This window comes from Trichechus manatus, unplaced genomic scaffold (assembly GCF_000243295.1).
Source record: "Trichechus manatus latirostris isolate Lorelei unplaced genomic scaffold, TriManLat1.0 scaffold00087, whole genome shotgun sequence".
Taxonomy (NCBI): Eukaryota; Metazoa; Chordata; class Mammalia; order Sirenia; family Trichechidae; genus Trichechus; species Trichechus manatus.
In genome coordinates this window covers 4,515,414-4,536,724 of record NW_004444023.1, presented here as the reverse complement: position 1 = coordinate 4,536,724, position 21,311 = coordinate 4,515,414, and the positions used below count along the sequence as shown (strand labels likewise).

The following is a 21,311-nucleotide window of genomic DNA, read 5'->3' as shown; positions in this document are numbered from 1 at the left end:
TTTTGCATTCCCACCAACAGTGTATAAGTGTTCCAGTCTCTCCACAACCTCTCCAGCATTTATTATTTTGTGTTTTTTGGATTAATGCTAGCCTTTTTGGACACCCCCATTTATCACTGACTCTACAAGGACCACCCCCAGGGCCGGGCTTCCTGCTTACACCGTTTGTAACTGTCTCCCCAATTTCAGGAACCCAGAGGCCCAGTCAGCCAATTACAGTCCTGCAAGAACCCTAGCAACACAAACCTGCGTCAATGCCCCCTATATCTTTGCCCTTGGTCGCTGTACCCACAAAACCTTCAGTGGTCAGGGTCCCCCAAACTCCTGCACCGGGGTTAATGTGACACCCAAATTTTGACCCTACTGTATCTTCAAAATGCGTTCACTAGTCCATTGTCCTCCGACATTCAACCCTGGGACATTTGGCCCCAAAATCAGGACCCCATCATGCCCCCAAATCCTGTCCTTGGGTCACTGCCCATCCCTTCCCCTCCACAGACCCGGGCAGCCAAATCACGAACCCTCCCCCGCAGGGTGTCGCCGTTTTTCTTTCTCCTGCCCAGCCCTCTTCCCCCACCAAATGGCCTGGGGCTGTAGGGGCGGAGCCCATGGCGGGCTCCCAATCTCGCCGCGACCTATCCCCGACTGCGGCACACACCTCCGTCGGGGCCAATACGCGGCAACCATGCAGCTCCACCCCGGCACCGGGGGGACTCCACCACGATGGGGACCTTATTCCCCACCTAGGGGACCCAGGGTCTGCTCTTCCCTAGCCTGCAAGTCTGCAACCCCCAGTCTCAACCGCCCTTAGACCCAAGAGACCGGGCCCTCAGCCCCCTCCTCCCTCAAACCCAGGAGTCCAGACCTCAAACTCTTCCTCCCTGAGGACCCCTCATGGCTGGCCACCCTCCTCCCCAGGCAGAGAGATGAGAATTCCTTTCCCCTCAGTGCCAAGAATAAAAAGAACTGTTCACTTTTCCTCCTCTATCATCTCTCAATTAGCGCTCAACTCACTCCCCACTGCGGGCCTTTTACTTAGCGCACAGGAGCAAGCGTCTGCTCCTCTTTTCCCGGGAGCCTGCCGCTAGGTGAACTGGGAGTTGTAGTCCATCCGGGTGCAGGCGCAGGCAAGGGACTGGAGGCGGCATCCTGATGGGGCGGGATTCGTACAGAGACCAGAAAATAAATGGAATGATGCCCTCCTTCTGGCTGCAGGTGGTTTTTATGGGGACCTGGGGATGGTCTGGGGCTGCACTTGAGAGACAGGTGATGATAGGAGGTGGGGATCTGGTGGTCTGAGTGCGGGGTGGGAGGGTCCTAGGCAAGGATGTCCAAGTTGGGAACAGGGAGATCAGGAGGGGTCAGCGGGTGCCTCCACGGAGGTCCCTGGACTGGCCTTGCGCCCGTAGCCCAGCTCTGCACCCCCAGTTACAAACAGCTCTATGCCCGTGCAGAAGTTGGCCTCGGAGGCCAGGAACACAGCAGCTGCCCCCACCTCAGCTGGCTGACCCATGCGGCCCAGGGGCTGGGGAGACAAAAGGCAAAAAAGGTGATTAAGAGGAGTCCTATCCGGCCACCCCCACCCCACCCCACCTGGATCTGGCTCCCAACTCCTACCTGGGCCAACGTGCCCTCTTGGATTGTGGCCTTCGGGTCTGGAGTTGAGGCTGCAAATTCCTTCCACAGTGGGGTCCAAATGTTTCCTGGGGAGATACTGGGGGAAGGAGGAAGACAATCAGGAAAATCCTTCCCAAACTCTTGACTCTTGAGCTCACTCCCCATGGTTCTTCTGACTGATTCACTCCCAAACCCTTTGCCCTCGAGTCATTTCCGATTCACGGTGACCCCACATGTTTCAGAGTAGAACTTCACTCCATAGGGTTTTCAAGAAAACAAAAGTCCTCACAACTGGACCAATAAGCAAAATCATGACACACAGAGAAAATACTGAAGCTGTCAAGGATTTCATTTTACTTGGATCAATGACATATTGCATTGGGCAAATCTGCTACAAAAAAACCTCTTTCAAGTGTTAAGAAGCAAAGATGTCAGTTTGAGGACTAAGGTGTGCCTGACCCAAGCCATGGTCTTTTCAGTCACCTCATATGCTTGCAAAAGCTGGACAATGAATAAGGAAGACTGTTATGGATTGAATTGCGTCCTCCAAAAATGCGTGTCAACTTGGCTAGGTCATAATTCCCAGTATTGTGTGGCTGTCCTCCATTTTGTGATCTGATGTAATTTCCTATGTGTTGTAAATCCTAACCTCTATGATGTTAATAAGGCAGGATTAGAAGTAGTTATGTTAACTAGGCAGGACACAATCTACAGGATTAGGTTGTATCTTGAGTCCATCTCTTTTGAGATATAAAAGAGAGAAGCCAGTAAAGAGGAGAGGGACCTCATTCCCACTAAGCAAGAAGAGCCAGGAGTGGAGCGTGTCCTTTGGACTCAGGGTCCCTGCACTGAGAAACTCCTAGACCAGGGGAAGACTGATGACAAGGACCTTCCCCCAGAGCTGACAGAGACAGAAAGCCTTCCCCTGGAGCTGGCGCCCTGAATTTGAACTTCTAGCCTCCTAAACTGTGAAAGAATAAATTTCTGTTTGTTAAAGCCACCCACTTGTGGTATTTCTGTTGTATCAGCACTGGATAACTACGACAAAGACTGAAGAAGAATTGATGCATTTGAATTACGGTGTTGGAGAAGAATACTGAATATACCATGGACTGCCAGAAAAATGAACACATCTGTCTTGGAAGAAGTACAGCTAGAATGCTCTTTAGAAGCGAGGATGTCAAGAGTTTGCCTCACATATTTTAGATGTTATCAGGAGGGACAAATCCCTGGAGAAGGACATCATGCCTGGTAAAGTGGACGGTCAGTAAAAAAGAGGAAGACCCTCAACGAGCTGGATTGACACAGAGGCTGCAACAATGGGCTCAATCATGGTAGCAATTGTGAGGATGGTGCAGGACTGGGCAGTGTCTTATTCTGTTATACACAGGGTCACTATGAGTTGGAACCAACTTGATGGCACCTAACAACAACAACAATCTTATGGAAGCAGATTGGCAGGCCTTTCTTCCATAGCACCACTGGGTGGATTTGAACTGCCAACCCCTTGGCTAGTAGTTAGGCAAAAACCTTCTGTGTCATCCAAGGACCTGACTCACTCTCAGTCCTTCCAGGTCCCCCAGGAGGGTCTTAGCCTTCTTGAGGCTGCTCACCAGTTAACACGGACTCCATATTGACTCTCATCCAGGGCCAAGGCCTTGGTCATGGCTGTGACTGCCCCCTATGGAGAAGGGAATAAGAGAAAGTTCAGGCCATGGAAGATGGGGCTCTCCTGTCCTCCCAACCAGGGGGATCAGAGTGGGGAAGCATGCGCTCCTTGCAGGTTTCCTTTGGACTCATGAGGCTCAGTTTCTTCTAGAAACATGGCACTTAACAACTTGACCGAGGTCCTCACAGCTGAATCTGTGAGCTGAATAGGAGACTCCCTCCCTGGGCCAGATCCTAAAGAGTCTAGTCTCAGGACTGAGGCCCATGGGGGGCCAGGCAGGGAGAGAAGGACAGGATGGGGGCAGGTGTACCTTGGTGGCCACGTAGGGAACTGCCTGGAGCTGGCCAATTGCTCCAACCAAGCTGGAGATGTTGATGATGTTCCCTCGGCTCCTCCGCAGGTGAGGGAGGGCAAGCTGGGGGGAGAGGAGACAAAATAAGCTGCCACTGGTCTCCCCCAGCCCATGGAAATTCAGTCACAGGTGACCAGATGTTGGGGAAGATTTCTGGCTCCCTGACATGTTCTTAGTGGGTATTGGTGTCTTGCAGGGACAGCACCCAGAGCTCTGGAGCTCACCTTATCTGCTTTGCTCTCAGCCTCAGCACATAGGGGAGTCTCTGATTGTCTCTATGTGTCTTCTACTGGGTCTCTGTCCCCCTTTCTCTGGGTCTCTGTTCCCCCTCTCTCTGGGTCTTTGTCCCCCACTCTCTCTGGATTTCTGTCCCCAACTCTCTCAGGGTCTCTGTCCTCCTCTCTCTGGGTCTCTGTCCCCTCTTCTCTCTGGGTCTCTGTCCTCCTCTCTCTGGGTCTCTGTCCCCCTCTCTCTCTGGGTTCTGTCCCTTTCTGGGTCTTTGTATGTTTCCTAAATCCCTGTCCCTATCAAGACTGGAAAATGCAAGAGTGACCCGGGAAAGCTGAATGTTTTGCAAAAACGGAGGAAGTTCTCTTGTCCATGGAGGGGAAGTTGGTTCCTCTGACTTTCCCAGAGAGCTCTGGGGTGAGAACATAACGAGGTGGGAGCCCTCCATGAAACACACCCTACTTTCCACCAACTTCTTCTCTGCGCCTTCTTCCAGGTGCCTAAACTCTTTCTTATCTTTTTCTGTTCTTTCCCTACACTTGACCTCGAATAAAGTCAGATTTTATCTTTCCTTCCCCTTGCTCACACTGGGCAGCTGAGCTGGCTGGGCAAGGCCAGTTCCTGCCACTAAAGATTAATGAGTTCAAGCTGGCAGCCCCAGGGGGGTTGCAGAGTAGGAATCCCAATGAGCTCCCTCTGCAGCTCCTTCAAACCCTCTCCCTCAGAAATGGCCTCCACCCTTTTCTTAATTGCTCAATGGCAACTGTTTTTTGTTTTTTTGGTTTACCCAGGCTTCCCCCTATTATTTGTTTCTTTAGACTTTTCAGAGGAGCCCTGGAGGCGCATTGGTTAAACAGAAGATGTTAGCAGTTGACGTGAGGTCATACTGGAGTAGGGTGGGTCCTAGTCCAATTTGAGTGGTGTTCTTATAAAAGAGAAGACAAGACACAGAGACAGAGAGACTGAAGGAAGACAGCCATGTGAAGATAGAAGCAGAGATTGGAGTGATGCAGCTACAAGTCAAGGAACGCCAAGGATCGCAGGCCATCACCAGAAGCTGGGAGAGAGGCATGGAATGGATTCTCCCTCAGAGCCTTCAGAAAGAATCAACATGGCCAATACCCTGATTTGGGACTCCCAGCCTTCAGAACTGTGAGACAATAAATTTCTGTTCTTATAATCCACTCAGTTTGTGATACTTTGTTACAGCAGCACTAGGAAAAGAAGACAGCATTCTGTTTAAAATTGCTACCTCCCCACCTGAGTCCCCTACCTTCTTCCTGGTTTCCTTTTCTCCATTGCACACACTCCATCTGACCTGCCATATATACTTTGTTGTTGTTATGTGCTGTCAAGTCAATTCTGATTCACAGTGACTCCATGTGACAGAGCAGAACTGCCCCATAGGGTTTTCTTGGCTGTAGTCTTTTTTATATATATACAATTTATTTTATTTTTGCTGTTGTTGTTGAGAATATACACAGCAGAACATACACCAATTTAACAATTTCTACATGTACAATTCAGTGACACTGATGATATTCTTCGAGTTGTGTGACCACTCTCACCCTCCTTTTTCTGAGTTGAGTGCACTATATATTTTTTACTTTACTTCTGTTTGGGGTATGAGAAACAGGAGGAAGTTTCTCTAGGTAGGAATTAAGTCAGTTTGGTTTCCTAACAGCAAACGGTGTCCAACAGATTTTAGTAGAAACACAAATGAGGGATTTAAGTCTCCTGTTGTCTTTCAAGTTAGATCAAATAGCTCTGGCTAGAAAGGGGAGGTGTGGGAAGCAGGAAGTCAGTCGCATGTCAGTGCTGCAGGCCCTACTTTGCTGGAGCACTGAAGATCACTAGATCTCAGGGGGAAGGCTTGCTGTTATTTGTCTTTCTGCCTGAGATTCAGTTAGGAGGAGAGAAGCTAAGAGCAAGGATCAAAAGGCTTTGCTTTTCAAGTGGCATGAATTGCCATAAGCTTGGCTTGGACTGTGGATGGCTGTTAATTAAGGAGATGGTGTAGACCAAAGAGATGAGGCTCATATACACAAAAGCCCTGTCTCTGACCTCCAGAGTCAAGCTAGTGGACAAAGAGCCACCACACTGCTGACCAACAAAGTCCTGGAAGCTACTTGGTGGTTCACTCTGAATGACCCGCCTTTGTGCCTTTGCCCACATCTTGGCTGTAATCTTTACAAAAGGAGCCCGGGTGGCACAGTGGTTAAGTGCTCAGCTACTAACTGAAAGGTTGATGGTTTGAACCCACCATCCACTTCTCGTGGAGAAAGATGTGGCAGTCTGCTTCGGTAAAGATTATAAAGATTACAGCCTTGGAAACCCTATGGGGCAGTTCTACTCTGTCCTATACAGTCGCCATGAGTCAAATCGACTTAAGGGCACTGGGTTTGGTTTGGTTTGGTTTAATCTTTACGAGAGCAGATCACCAGGTCTTTCTCCCATGGATCTGCTGGGTAGGTTCCAACTACCAACATTTTGGTTAGCAGCCCAGCAATTAACCACTGCTGTGCCACCAAGGCTCCTAATATATACTTATTTGTTAACTGTTTGTCTCCCTCACCCGAAGGCAAAATTCCACAAAGGATGATTGAAATTTCTGTTTTATTTTATTTCATCCCCAGCACTAAGAAAGGTGCCTGGCACATAGTTAAGTGCTCCATAAATATCTTTTGAGTGAATAAATAAATTTATTGAGAATACAGAACTTGCCATATCTGTTCTCAGCTCTTTACACCAATTAGCTCAATTAATCCTTACAACAGCCCTACGAAGAGGTATAATGGATAGACCCATTTTATAGGTGAGGAGACTGAGGAACAGTGGGGTGACGGATCCTCACAGAGGATTATGTGACACACGACAGAGCCAGTATTTGCAGCTGGACAGGGCAGTCTGAGGCCAAAACTCATAAACAAGTAAGAATTTCTGACAACTCTTAAGTGTCATAAACACTAAGATAATGTGGTGGTTGTTAGCTGCCATGGAGTCGGGCCCGGCTTATGGCAACCCCATGTGTGACAGAGTAGAACTGCCCCATATGGTTTTCTTTCTTATAATCTGTAGGTGAGCAAATCACCAACCTTTATTCTGCAGTAATGCTGGGTGGGTTCCAACATTCAGCCTTTGGGTTAGCAGTCACTTGCAAACCGATTGCGCCACCTGGGCTCCTTAGGTGATGTGGACAGGGAGAGATTTGAATCCTCTGGCCTTCTCCTCAAGGACCCCCTCTCGGTCCCCTTTACCCTTTCCTTCCTCAACCACCAGTTCCCATCAGCCCTGAAACCGTCCCTCCCTCAGCCCAGGCTTGCCCAGACCTGCATCCAGGCTTTCTTTCTCCTCTTAACCCTCTTTGCTACCTGCCCTGTTGTTTATTAACTCCCTCCCCAACCCCACCCCACAAACGTGACATCCACAACGGCTCAAACTCAGTTTGGTAGCCACCCTCATCCCAGTACTGGCCACTTAATAAATATTTGTCCCATACTCCCTGCAGCCAGCCCCTTCCTGACCCTCCCATTCATTCCTGGCAGGTGTCCCCTCTCTCTAAGGTCAGCCAGCACCTCCAGGCAGCTACATCAAGGCCCCACTGGAGGCTTATCTGCCTGACTCTTCCTCCCTCTCCCTCTCCCTCCTCGGCCTTCTTCCCTCTCTCCCTTGGGAGGCATGATCCTCCCCTCTCACTCTGGGCTAACCCCTTTTCACCTAAATGCTGGAGTTCCTGGACCCAGCTGCGGGGGATCCCCCACTTTGCTTGTTTCCCACCAACCAAACCTGCTGCCATCGAGTGGATTCTGACTCATAATGACCCCATGTGTTACAGAGTAGAACTGTGCTCCATAGAGTTTTCTTGGCTGTAATCTTAATGGTGTACCTAAAGTGCGCCTGACCCAAGGCATGGTCTTTTCCGTTGCCGCATATGCATGCGAAAGCTCAACAATGAATAAGGAAGATCAAAGAATTGATATCTTTGAATTATGGTGTTGATGAAGAATATTGAATATACCATGGACTGCCAGAAGAATGAACAAATCTGTCTTGGAGGAAGTACAGCCAGAATGCTCCTCAGGAAGCGAGGATGGCAAGACTTCATCTCATGTACTTTGGACACATATTTGGAGGGACCAGTCCCTGGAGAAGGACATCATGCCTGGTAAAGTAGAGGGTCAGCAAAAAAGAGGAAGACCCTCAAAGAGATGGATTGACACAATGGCTGCAATAATGGGCTCAAACATAGCAGCGATTCTGTGGATGCAGCAGGACAGGGCAGGGTTTTCTTCTGTTACACATACATTGCTTTGAGTCAGGCTGACTTGATGGCACCTGACAACAACATAGTGATGGTGGTGATGATGGTGATGGTGGTGATGATGGTGACAGTGGTCATGATGATAGCAATGGTGATGATTATGGTGATGGTGGTGATGATGGTGATGGTGGTCATGATGATAGCAATGGTGATGATTATGGTGATGGTGGTGATGGTGACAGTAATGGTGATGATGATGGTGACGGTGGTCATGATGATAGTAATGGTGATGATGATGGTGATGGTGGTGATGATGGTGACGATAATGGTGACTATGGCAGCAACTTACACAGGTTGAGAGATTTCTTTGCAATGGACACTATTTTAGGTGCTAGGATAGAGGCATGAACAAGCAGACAAAAGTCTTTGCCCTCAGGAAAACCAAGTGCAATGGAGGGCCTCATCTGGAAACCCAACTGTAAAAAGACATTTGCGGACAACTGAGTGAATTTAAATAGGGCTTGCATATTAGATGACATAAAGGAATTATGTTGATTTTATTAGGAGATATAATGGTATTTGGTTATGTAAAAAAAGGTTCTGTTTTGTGGGAGATGTTTACTAAAGTAATTGCAGATGATCAATCATGCTGTCAGAATGTGCTTTATAATACTTAGGCTATATATATATATATATATATATATATATATATACGCACACACATACACATATACATATATGATGTATATATGTGGCTGGATGGTGCAAATGGTTAAGGGCTCCACTACTAGCCAAAAGGTTGGTGGTTCAAATCCACCCAGAAGCACATCAGAACACAGGCCTGGTGATCTGCTTCTGAAAGGTCACAGCCTTGAAAACCCTACAGAGCACAGTTCTGCTCTGACACACATGGGGTCTCCCGGAGTTGGAATCAATGTGACAGCAACTAACAACAACATAATATATATATAAAACATCATCTAGCAAAATGTGAATACTTGTTAAATATAGGTGATGAGCATGTGGGCATTATTATTCTACTCTTTCTACTTTTTTGTTTCCATTTTTAACAAAAAGTTAAATTTATTTTTCAATTAAAACAATTTGTGGCTCCCCATCGCCTCTTGGGCGAGGGATAACTGTGAGGTAGGGGTTCCTTGCTGACTCCCTGAATTCCCCCAGGGGATCCTGCCACAGGCCCTTTACCTGCTGCCTTGGAGACCATGACTGCTCCCCATGCCTCTGGCAGTGTTTCCTGATCCCCTCTCACCTGGACCCCCTACACTCAAATCCTCATCTTGTTGTCTGCTTTGAGGGGGAAAAGACCAAACTTACATAGGTGTTATGCACTCAATTGTATCCTCTCAAAATATGTGTTGAAATTCTAACCCCTATGCCTGTGGATGTAATCCCATTTGGGAATAGGGTTTTCTTTGTTATGTTAATTAGGCCATATCTGTGTAGGCTGGGTCCCAAATCTAATCACTTCTGAGTTATAAAAAGAGCAGCATAGACAGAGACAAGCCAGCACAAACAGGGGAAGACAGATGCCATGTGAAGGTCACCAAGGAACCCAGGAGCACTGGGGTTACTGAAGCTGAGACAAGGACCCTCCTCCAGAGCCAACAGAGACAGAAATCCTTCCCCCAGAGCCCTGAATTCAGACTTCTAGCCTTCTAAACGGTGAGAAAACAAATTTCTGTTCTTTAAAGCCACCCACTTGTGGTACTTCTGTTACAGCAGCATAATTAAGACAATAGGTGTGATGATGGCACTGTGATTACATTAAAAAGTTCTCTGAATAAGATCTTAAATTAGCTAATACTATGGTGTCCATGTTGATTTCCCGATTATGAAATTCTTGCTGTAGTTTAGTAAGAGAATGTTCTTGTTCGTAAGAAATATACTCCAAGTACTTATAAGGGTAAAGGGGTATCATGTTTGCAACTTACTCTCAAACAGTTCAGGGGGAAAAATAGATAGGTAAGTAGGTAGGTGGGCAGATAGATAGATGATACATAGATGTAGATACAAAGATGGTTGGATGGAAAGATAGGCAGACAAAGAAAAGAATAAAGTAAAGGTGGTAGAATGTTAACCATGTAGACTCTAAGTATACAGGAGTTCTCTGTAGTATTCTGGCCATTTTTTTTGTAAGTTAAATTATATCAAAATTAAAAGTTAAAAGAAAATCCTAATCTGATCTGTTGGTGATGCAAATGTTTAAGCACTCAGTTGCTAACTGAAAGGTTGGTGGTTGAAACTCACTCAGTGTCTTCAGGAGAGAAAGACCTGGTGATCTGCTCCTGTAAAGATTGCAGCCTAGGAAACCCTATGGGGCAGTTCTACTCTGTCACATGGGGTGACTATGAGTTGGAATCCACTCGATGGCACCCAACCACAACAACAATTTGTTTGTGGTACATACAAAGTTCTTCCTGATGAAATTAGATGATGTCTGGGTAGGGGAAGGGAGGAAGCAACGGATGGAACAAGTTCAATGAAATATTTATATTTTGCTGGGAGCCCTGGTGGCATAGTGGTTAAGAGCTCAGCTGCTAATCAAAAGGTCGGCACTTCAAATCCACCAGCTGCTCCTTGGAAACCCTATGAGGCAGTGATATGAGTTGGAATTGACTCAATGGCAATGGGTTTGGTTTTTTTGGTCTTGCATTTGCTGAGGCTGGAGATAGGGACAAGGGCTTCTTTGGTTCTTAAAATACATCAGGTAGTTCTGGCCCCAGGATGTTTGCACACTCCCTTCTTGGTGAGTGAAACCCCCTTTGCCTTACTTCTCCACTTCCATCCCTCCCACTTAAGGTTCAAATCTCACCTTTTCCCTTCTGCCACCGGAGGTTCTGTTTGCCCAAGAGATATCACAAGGATCTCAAGGTGAGTAAGGTGGGTTGGTCACAAGAGACACTATGAGGGCAAGGTTCATGGTAAATAATAAAGCCTCCCACAGGGTAAGCCCTGGTGCCAGGCACCTCTCAGGGCTTCGTGTGTATTAACTCATTTAACCTGCAGAACAGCCCTGTGAATTAGATGCTATTCCTACCCCCATTTTACAGATGAGAAAACTGAGGTACAGAGAGATTGAGTAACTTTCCCAATGTAATAGTTAGGAAGTAGCCGAGCTGATATGTGAACTCCGGGGGACCATCCCCATAATCTAGACCCTTAATTCCCATGTGAGGGTGTTGTAGGGACCACTCACAGGTACCAGGGTCAGGGAGTCCAATAGGGAGAGACAGGGACTAGAGTATAATCAAGAGCTGGGCCCTGCTTAACAGACTGCCCCTGCCCCTGGGTCCAGTCCACGGGCTCAGCAAAATTTTCAAGAAATTTGACTATGTGAAATCTCTCACCTTCTAACGGGTGGCAACTAATTAAATGTATGGAGTCCTTGGGTGGTGCAAACGGTTAACGCACTCAGCTGCTAACAGAAAGGCTGGAGGTCTGAGTCCACCAGAGGTGCTTCAAAAGAAAGCCTGGCGATTGACATCCAAAAATCAGCCCCTGAAAACCCTGTGGAGCACAGCTCTACTCTGACACACATGGGGTTGCCATAAATCAGAATCGACTTAACAGCAACTGGTTTGGGTTAATTAAATTCATTGCAGCACTAGTCACAATAGCCAAAAGGTGGAAACTACTCAAATGTCAATCAACAGATGAACGGATGAACCAAATGTGGCCTGCACATACAATGGACTCCTACTCTGGCCGTACCAGAGAAATGAAGTCCTGATGCCACAATAAGGATGAACCTTGAAAACGTGATGCTGAGGGAAATCAGTCGATCCCAAAGGACAAACACTGTATCATTTCACTAATAGGAAACACCTAGAAGAGGCAGATGTACAGGGATCAGAGTTTAATCGTGGTTGCCAGGGCAGGAGGGACGGGGGAAGAGGGTAATCATTGTTTAGGCAGCACAGAGCTTGCGTTTATGGAGGTGGAAAGTTTGGCAATGGATGTGATGGTTGCATAACATGATGGATGTAATTGTTTTTACTGAATTTTACAGGTGAAAATGTTGAATGGGTAAATGTTGTATTCTTTATATTTTTACAATAAAAAATTTAAAAAAATAAAAGCCATCTGAAATTAAAAAATATATACACCTGTACTTCTTGCCGTCGAGTCAATTTCTACTCATAATGACCCTACAGGACAGAGTAGAACTGCCCCATAGGGTTTCCAAGGAGTGGCTGGTGGATTCGAACTGCGAACCTTTTTAGTTAGCAGCAGAGCTCTTAACCACTGTGCCACCAGGACGCCATACATATATATGTATGCATATATATATATATATGTCTATTGTTGTTAGTGGTTAGTCCAGTGAAAGTTGTTGGTTGCTCCATAGAATTTTCGAGGCTGTGATTTTTCGGAAGTAGATCGCCAGGCTTATCTTCCAGGGTACCTCTGGGTGGGTTTAAACCTTCAAAGACTCCATACAAATGAGTTGGAATCTACTGGATGACAATGGGTTTGGTTTTTTTTATATCTACATATGGAGCCCTGGGGGCGCAAACAGTTAAGCGCTTGGCTACTAACCAAAAGGTTTGTGGCTCCAACCCACCCAGCGGCTCCATGGAAGAAAGACCTGGCGATCTGCTCTGGTAAAGATTACAGCCTAGAAAACCCTATGGGGCAGTTCTACTCTACTCAGTTCTACTCACAGGGGTCGCTTTCCATCCCTGTGGATGGCTGCTCCACGCCCTTCTTTCTCTTGCCTGCCCCCACATCTGGTCTATAAAGAAATCTACCTTCAAATTAGGTCCAGAGTCTGACCACTTCTCACCATCCTCTCTTGTCTGGACCATGGCACCCTCAGCCCTCACTTCCCACAGCCTGTTTCTCACACGGCCACCAGAGGGCGCCCGATCCCGCTTATGGCAGCTCTGATAAACCTCCTCTGCTCAGAATCCTTCCATGGCTCCCGCCTCCCTCAGAGCGGAAGCAAAGTCCTCACGGACACCCACAATCTGTCCCCTCTCTGCCCTCATCCTCCGTCCTCTCTCTCTCCCTTAGTCAGCTCCAACCACACTGGCCTCTTCCCTGTTCCTCCTACACTCCAAGCCCACTCCTGCCACATGGCCTTTGCCCTGACTGTTCTCCCTGCCTGGAACCTCTTCCTCAGACACTTTCTTGGGCTCTTGACTCAAATATCACCTCCAGAGATGCCTTCCCTGACCACACTGTCCAAAAGGGCACACATATACACTGTTTTAGGGAGCCCTGGTGGCACAGGGATTAAGAGCTCAACTGCTAACCAAAAGGACAGCAGTTGGAATCCACCAGCTGCTCCTTGGAAACCCTATGGGGAAGTTCTACTCTGTCCTATAGGGTCGCTATGAGTTGGAATTGACAGCAACAGGTTTTGGTTTGGTGGCACAGGGCTTAAGGGCTCAGCTGCTAACCGAAAGGTTGGCGGTTCAAACTCACCCAGCAGCTCTGCAAGAGAAAGACCTGGCAATCTGCTCCGGTAAAGATCACAGCCTAGAAAACCCTATGGGATACTTCTACTCTGTCACATCGGGTTGCTATGAGTCAGAATTGACTTGACAGCACTAAAGAACAGCTACATGAGCTCATACTGAATGTTAAGAAACCAAACCAAATCTGTTGCCATCAAGTCAATTCTGACTCATAGTGACCTTCTAATGGCATCCTTATAAAAAGAGAAGAAGAGTAAGAGGAGAAAAATGTGGAACAAAACCTCACATTCCTAAAAAAAAAAAAAAAAAAAAAGATCTACTGTACTAGTCGAGTCTGGAGGACTCCCCAAGACTATCGCCCTGAGATACCTTTTTTTTTTTTTTTTTAATTGTGCTTTAGGTGAAAGTTCGCCCTGAGATACTCTTCAAATCTTGAACAGAAACTAATCCTCGAGGTCACCTTCTACTTAAGTGACAGATTGGCTTACAAAATAAAGAATATCCCCCGTGAGGACTGTGCTCCTTTAAATAATCACCTATAAGAGACCAAATGGTCAACAATTATTTTAAAACACAGATGAGAATGTAAGGGGGCGGGGAAACTACATTAATGGAAATGGAAACACCAGAACGGAAATAACGAGAATGTTCACGCCTTGTAAAGGATGGAACCAATGTCACTGAACAACTTGTGCAGAAATTGTTGAATGGGAATCTAAACTGCTGTGTAAACCTTCACTGAAAATACAGTAAAATATTATTTTTAAAAAAAGAAAGAAAGAAAAGAGACACAGACACAGAGGGAAGACAGCCATGTGATGAGGGAAGTAGAGATTAGAGTGAAGCCGCCACAAACCACGGAATGCCTGCGGCTATCAGAAGCTAGAGCCTGGGGCCCTGAGAGAGAGCACAGCCCTACTGACACCCTGATTTCATACTTCTGTCGTGTTAAGGCACCGAGTCTTCTGGCATCCCTGGGTCACTCATACACGATCCCGTTGTCAGAGCTGACTCTTGCCCCTAGGCGGGGCCCCAGACCTCACCTTGGTCAAGGTGTATGTCCCCAGCAGGTTCACCTCCAGCAACTGTCGGAAGCCCAGGGCAGAAGTCTCTTGTGGCCACTGTGGGGGTGGGTCTAAGAGTAGGGGGCGGGGCAGAGAGAAAAGGAGAGAGTGAGGGGATCCCTGTGACAGGAGAATGGGGAGGGGAAGCAGGGGCAGTGGAGGAGGGGGCTCAGGGAGCTGCAGGTAGAAAGGAAGGTGAAAAGGAAGGGAAATTGTGCAGCAGTTAAGGGAGACCAGTGTCGGTCTCTACCTGCCTGGAGCAAAAGAGAATGAAAGAAACCAAAGACTCAGAGAAGAAACTAGTCCACAGCACTAATAGCCCAAAGGAACCATGGCCCCATCTACCCTGAGACCAGAAGAACTAGATGGTGCCCGGCTACCACTACTGACCATTTTGACCAGGGACACAATAGAAGGTCCCAGAGAGAATGAGAGAAAAATGTAGAACAAAACTCAAATTCCTAAAAAAGGCCAGACTTACAGGACTGGTAGAGACTAGAGGATCTCCCAAGATTATCACCCTAAGATACTCTTTGAATTTGGAACTGAAGACACTCCCAGAGGTCATTTTTCAGCCAAATAATAGATTAGATTATAAAATAAACAATATCACCCATGAGTACCGTGCTCCCTTAAATAATCAACTACGAGACAAATGGTCAACATTTACCCTAAAGCAAAGATGAGACAGTAAGGAGGGGCAGGGAAGCTAGATTAATGGAAACAGAACAAACAGAATGGAAATAATGAGAATGCTGACACACTGTGAAAAATGTAGCCAATGCCATGGAACAATATTGTTATAAAACTTGTTAAATGAAAACTTCATTTGCTGTAAATTTTCACCTAAAATATAATAAAATATTATTTAAAAAAAAAGAGAGAGAGAGACCAGTGTCTGGGGCCAGACTACTTGAGTTCAAATCCCAGCCCTGCCACTTCCTGGCTGTGTGACCTCAGGCATCTCACTTTGCCTCTCTGTGCCTCAGTTTCTCCATCTGCAGAATAAGGCTAACACCTTGTTATTGGGCTTATAACTATCACAAGTCAATATCTGTACCTGATACTTGGTGCCATGAATGTATTTGATGAATAAATAGAAGGAACTGGGGGCAAGGGGTAAGGGGACAAAAAAAAAAAAAAAAAAAATTAACATTCAGAAGACCAGGAGCTGGAAAGATAGGGGAGTAAGAACAAGGGAAAAGATGGGAAATGGGAAGAAAAGAACCTGGGTGCTCCCAAAACATCAGGAGATGAATGAACACAGGGATAAAGAGACAGTGTAATGGGTTGAACTGTGTCCCCCCAAAAGATATGCTGAGATGGTTCAACAACATGATGAAGGTACTTAATATCATGGGACTGTACATGTGAAGATTGTTGAAATGGCAAATGTTTTGTTACCTATATATTTACCACAATTAAAAAAAAAGATATGTTGAAGTCCTATCTCAGGTACCTGTGAACATGACCTGGTTTGGTAATAGGGTTTGGAAACACGGTCTTTGAAGATACTATCAGTTAAATTCACATGAGGTCATCCTGGATAAACCGGTTGCCATCCAGGCGATTCTGGATTCTGACTCACAGCAATCCTATCGGACAGAGAATTGCCCCATGGAATTTCTCCTGGAGCTACTGGGTAGGATCAAACTACCAACCTTTTGATTAGCAGCCTAGCGCTTAACTGTTATGCCACCAGGACTCCTTTTGCCCCATAGAGTTTCCAAGGCTGTGATCTTTCAGAAGCAGACTGCCAGGCCTGTCTTCCGAGGTGCCTCTGGGTGGATTCAAACCACCAACCTTCCTGCTAGTAGTTGAGCACTTAAGCATTTGTGCCACCCAGGGACTCCTTATAAAAGAGAAGAGACAGAGAGACTGACAGAGGGAAGACGGCCATGTGAACATGGAGGCAGAGATGTGATGCATCTCCAAGCAAGGAACGCCAAGGATTGCCAGTGTGCAATAAAATTATAAGTTTTGCTTTCTGAAAACAGAGCGGTGTCTTGCTCATGATAGCAAAGTTTAGTTTATTAAATGTTAAAAACCTGTGTGCTGTATAACCACTTGTATATAATTTTTAAAGCTTATATTTATGCCTTAAACTGTAACTAACCTTTAGAAGCAGCTTGTCTTGTTTCACATAATTGTATGTAGGTGATCAGGCTCACTGAAACACTTGTTCTTTCAGAACACAATGGAAGATTAATGAACATGTCCTGTTTCTGAGACTCCAGAGGTCTTACAATCATGGCTTGCTTATCTTGTGATTGTATTTTAGCAAGATTTCTATTTCTTTGCTTTATAATGTTTGAGCACATATGTATTCTGATACAATTGTCAACCAATCAAAAATTTTTTGTTCCAAGTTCCTGATGAAATGATATATAAGTACCCTGAAAACCTTAAGTTAATCGGAGCACTGGTTTACGCGGTCATGACATGCTGCTCAACTTCAAAGTTGTCTATTAATCCTGCATAGCAATCTGTTAATGGTGCTCTGAGTTGTTTATTTTTGACATCAGGAACCACTGGAAGCTAGAAGAGGCAAGGAAGGATCCTCCCCTAGAGCCTCCCGAAAGAGGATGGCCCTGCTGACACCTTAAATTAGGACTTGTGGCCTCCAGAGCTGTGACAGAGTGAATTTCTGTTGTTTTAAGCCACTCAGTGTGTGGCACTTTGTTCAGATGGTCCCAGGATGGAAAGATTTGGAGGTGCTGAAATATTCCTCCCCGCATACCCTGGGCACACTGCCTTACTTCATTAGGGAGCTGTTCAAATGTCTTTGGAGAAGTCTTCTCGGACCCTCTGTCCCGCACAGCCCCAGTCATTCTCTTGGCCTCAAACTGCTTTATTTTTCTCACAGTATGCATCGCCACCAGACATCCTATTATATATTGGTCTTTTATTGTCCAGTTCCTCATTCTACAATGTGAATTCCATATGAGGGCAAGAAAGTTTTCTCTGTTTTGTTCCCTGCTAAATCCCCAATAGGGGGCAGTGATGGTTCATGATAGAATTCTCACTTTCCCTATGGGAGACCCGGTTAGATTCCCAGCCAATACGTGGGATCCACCCCATGCCCAAAATGGAACAAAACGCTGTCCAGCCTTGCGCCATTCCCAGATTAGACTATTGTGTCCATAGGGTTTTCATTGGCTGATTTTCAAAAGTAGTTCGCCAGATCTTTCTTCTTAGTCTGTCTTAGTCTGGAAGCTCTGATGAAACCTGTTCATCAGAGGAAAGTGCAAGCTTCCGCTGACAGGCGGGTGGTCACTGAGCATGAGGTGCACTGGTTGGGAATCAAACCCAGGTCTCCCGCATGCAAAACAAGAATTCTACCACTGAACCCCTGTCATGGATTGAATTATGTCCCACCAAAAATGTGTCTATCAATTTGGCTGGGCCATGATTCCCAGTATTGTGTGGTTGTCCTACATTTTGTGAATGTAATTTTATGTTAAAGAGGATTAGGGTGGGATTGTAACACCCTTACTAAGGTCACATCCCTGATCCAATGTAAAGGGAGTTTCCCTGAGGTGTGGCCTGCACCACCTTTTATCTTACAAGAGATAAAAGGAAAGGGAAACAAGCAGAGAATTGGGGACCTCATACCACCAAGAAGCAGTGCTGGGAGCAGAGCACATGCTTTGGACCTGAGGTTCCTGTGCTGAGATGCTCCCAGACCAAGGGAAGACTGATGACATGGACCTTCAGCCAACAGAGAGAGAAAGCCTTCTCCTGGAGCTGACACCCTGAATTTGGACTTGTAGCTTACTAGACTGTGACAGAATAAATTTCTCTTTGTTAAAGCCATTGACTTGTGGTGTTTCTGTACAGCAGCACTAGATGACTGAGACAACCCCCAATGACATCATTTTAGAGATGTGAAAACTGAGACACGGAGAGGTGAAGACACTGGCCTGTGGCACACAGCAACAATGAAACTGAGTCAGGATTGAAGCCCAGGCCTGGGGGATCCCATAGTTGTATTGTACTGGCCAAAGTACATAGAGTGGTGTGGAGGAGGATGAGGGAATCGGGGTCAGGGAAAGGGGAAACTGAGGCACAGGAGGAAGGGGAGGGTAAAAGGAGGTGGGCTGGCTTTAGGACAGGTTGGCCCTGGGGCCCCACAACTCACGGTAGCCAGCATTGTTGACCACACAATCCAGGCGGCCAAAACGGCAGATGGTCTCGGAGATCAAGGCCTGGGGAGAAGGAAATGGCCAGTGAGGGGGCAGCTTGTGGTGCTGGCCTCCGGGGGCTCCAAGGATCCCAAGAGCAAGGCAGGGAGGGAAAGCTAGAGGAAGGGTGAGACAACTCCAGAATCACCAGGCATGTGAGGGTGCTTATGGTCACACTGCCATGTCATTTCAGAGATGCAGTGAGAGGAAATGAGACCTGGTGGGGAGGGGGCCAGATATGTAGAGTGAGGAAGACAGAGACCCAGAGAGGGGGGGGACAGAGAGAGAGGGGGACAGAGACCCAGAGAGAGAGGCACAGAGACTCAGAGAGAGAGAAGGTGACGGAGAGCCAGAAAGAGGTGGAAAAAGACCCAGAGAGATATTGACTAGAAGAAAGGGATAGAAACCCAGAGATGGAGGCGGGGACTGTTAAGAAGGAGACCCACTTGGAGGAACTCAATCATGGGACCCATGTGACAGGTGTGATAAGAGTCTGTAAGATGTGGGGAAGAAAACAAAACTTACTCGGGGGATTTGTGACCTGGCCAACAGAATCAGGGGAAGTCTCTGGGCAAAATGACATGGTCTGAATCCTTTGGGACAGATAAAATGTAACCAGGAGGGAGGGAAAGGAAGAGCATGTGCAATACCCCAGAGAAAAAAGGCACAGAGAGGGAGAAAGATGGTAAATTTGGAGCTGAGGAGTACAGACAGAAAATGTGCTCACCTCTGTGTCTTCCTCCTGTGTCACATCACAGCGGAGGAAAACAGTGCCAGGAAGCTCCTGCTCTAGGGCCCGGCCCCCACACTCTGCAGGGAGAGAAAGGCTGGAGGCCTCCACTCCTGGGTCTGAGGCAGTAGGGGGCTGGGGGCTGGGACTCCCGGTTCCGACAGAGGGGGCTGGGAGCCTGGAATCCTGGGTCTGAGGGAGTAGTGGGCCGGGGGCCAGACTCCTGGGTCTGAGGGAGGAGGGGGCCGGGACCCAGGATCCTTGGGTTTGAGGGAAGAGGGGACTGGGGACTCAGACTTCTGGGTCTGAAGAAGGATGAGTTGAGGGCAAAGACTGAGGGACCCTCACTCACCATCCTTGTCACAAATGACCACTTGGGACCCGCTTTCCACTGAGAAAAGGAAAGGGAACAGGTTACCCCAGCATAGAACTGGCAAAAGCCTCTGCTGCTCCCTTGTGGCCATCTGGAGAGGGGCAGAGCAGTCCTCCTGTCCCCTCGTGACGCCCGTCTTATGATGATCCTCTGGGACAAAGGGCAAAGGTCCCAACATCTATTTCGCTAGGCTACTCCAGGTACCTGCTATGGGCTCCCAGGCCCCCACTCCTGGCTTCCAGAGTCAACCCTAAACCTGCAAGAGACTTATTCCCCAAACCACCCATTTTGCAGCCATTAATACCTGAGATCCAAGAAGGGAGGAGCTGCCTCTAGACGTCGCAAAGATCTCAAAAATCAAAAGTCCCAGGCTTCCACTGAAAAACCCTTCCTTCGCGTGAAAATTAGAGGAGCCCTGGTGGCGCAGTGGTTAAGAGCTCGGCTGCTAACCAAAAGATCGGCAGTTCAAATCCACCAGCCGCTCCTTAGAAATCCTGTGGAGCACTTCTATTCTGTCCTATAGGGTCGCTATGCGACTGTGAGTCGAAGGCACCTAACAGCATGTAAATTGGTTTTTTATAAGGTGAGACTCTTGACTTCAGTACTGGAGTCTCTTCCTCTCACTCCTATTAGCCCCTGGGCTCCTCTCCCGGAACCCCAGGAACCCCAAATCCCAGCACCCAGATCCCTACTCACCGAAGGCACGCACGATCCCTGCGCCGATGCCGCGGCCGCCCCCTGTCACTATGACCACCTTCCCGGCGTAGCGCGTTCCCGTGGCCATTCTTCGTCAGCTAGTCTCTTGCTCTGTCTGCCACTCTGGACCTCCTTCCACCTCCAAAGTCCCCTAAGGCCGTCGAGTCAAGTCCTAAATAGAGGCTGAATTATGGAGGCCCAGCCCTGGGGGCGGTGCCAGGAAAGCCTCAGACCTGGAAGTTAGACCCCAGCCCCCTCCACCTTCAGATCAGGCCCCTCCTCCCTCAGACCCAAGAGTCCCGGCCCCTGGCCCCCTCCTCCCTCAGACCTGGACTATGGGCCCCCAGCTCCCTCCTCCCTCAGACCTGGAGTCCGGTCCCCAGCCCCCTCTTCCCTCTGACCCTGGAGTCCATTTCCCCGGCTCCTTCCCTCATCTAATCTAGGAGTACGGTTCTCTGTCTCCCTCATTCCTCACACCCTGTAGTGGGAGTCCTCACCCCCTTCCTCTGGAACCCAAATTTCCAGAAATCTAGCTCTCCTCCTTCAGAAACCTCTGTGTCACAACTCCAAACAGACCAAAAAACAAAAAGGCTATTTACTAAAAGTTCAAAGTTTTAATTCAAACTGGGACAGCGTTGGGAAAACAAAGTTTTGGCTGCGGATACCGTTCCTCCCTAGGCCGCCGGTTGGACC

At 47.5% G+C, this 21,311-nt stretch overlaps 1 protein-coding gene across 4 annotated transcripts; it reads right to left on the bottom strand.

Annotated features, from left to right (window-relative positions):
- Positions 1–1,203: 1,203 nt before the first annotated feature.
- On the bottom strand, positions 1,204–21,269 carry HSD17B14 (hydroxysteroid 17-beta dehydrogenase 14). Of its 4 annotated transcripts, none has more exons than XM_023736160.1 (10): positions 21,116–21,269; positions 20,619–20,822; positions 19,902–19,940; positions 19,547–19,629; positions 18,777–18,843; positions 14,615–14,706; positions 3,597–3,701; positions 3,231–3,298; positions 1,618–1,714; positions 1,204–1,525 (listed from the first exon to the last, which is right to left on the bottom strand). In XM_023736160.1, exons 2-10 carry the CDS (start codon positions 20,704–20,706, stop codon positions 1,352–1,354), a joined length of 813 nt encoding a protein of 270 aa, XP_023591928.1. In that variant the 5' UTR covers positions 20,707–20,822; positions 21,116–21,269; the 3' UTR covers positions 1,204–1,351. The 4 variants fall into 4 exon arrangements, with proteins under 4 accessions (XP_023591928.1, XP_023591927.1, XP_004381886.1 ...); XM_023736159.1 differs by having other exon boundaries at positions 20,619–20,790; XM_004381829.2 differs by having other exon boundaries at positions 20,619–20,769.
- Positions 21,270–21,311: the final 42 nt, after the last annotated feature.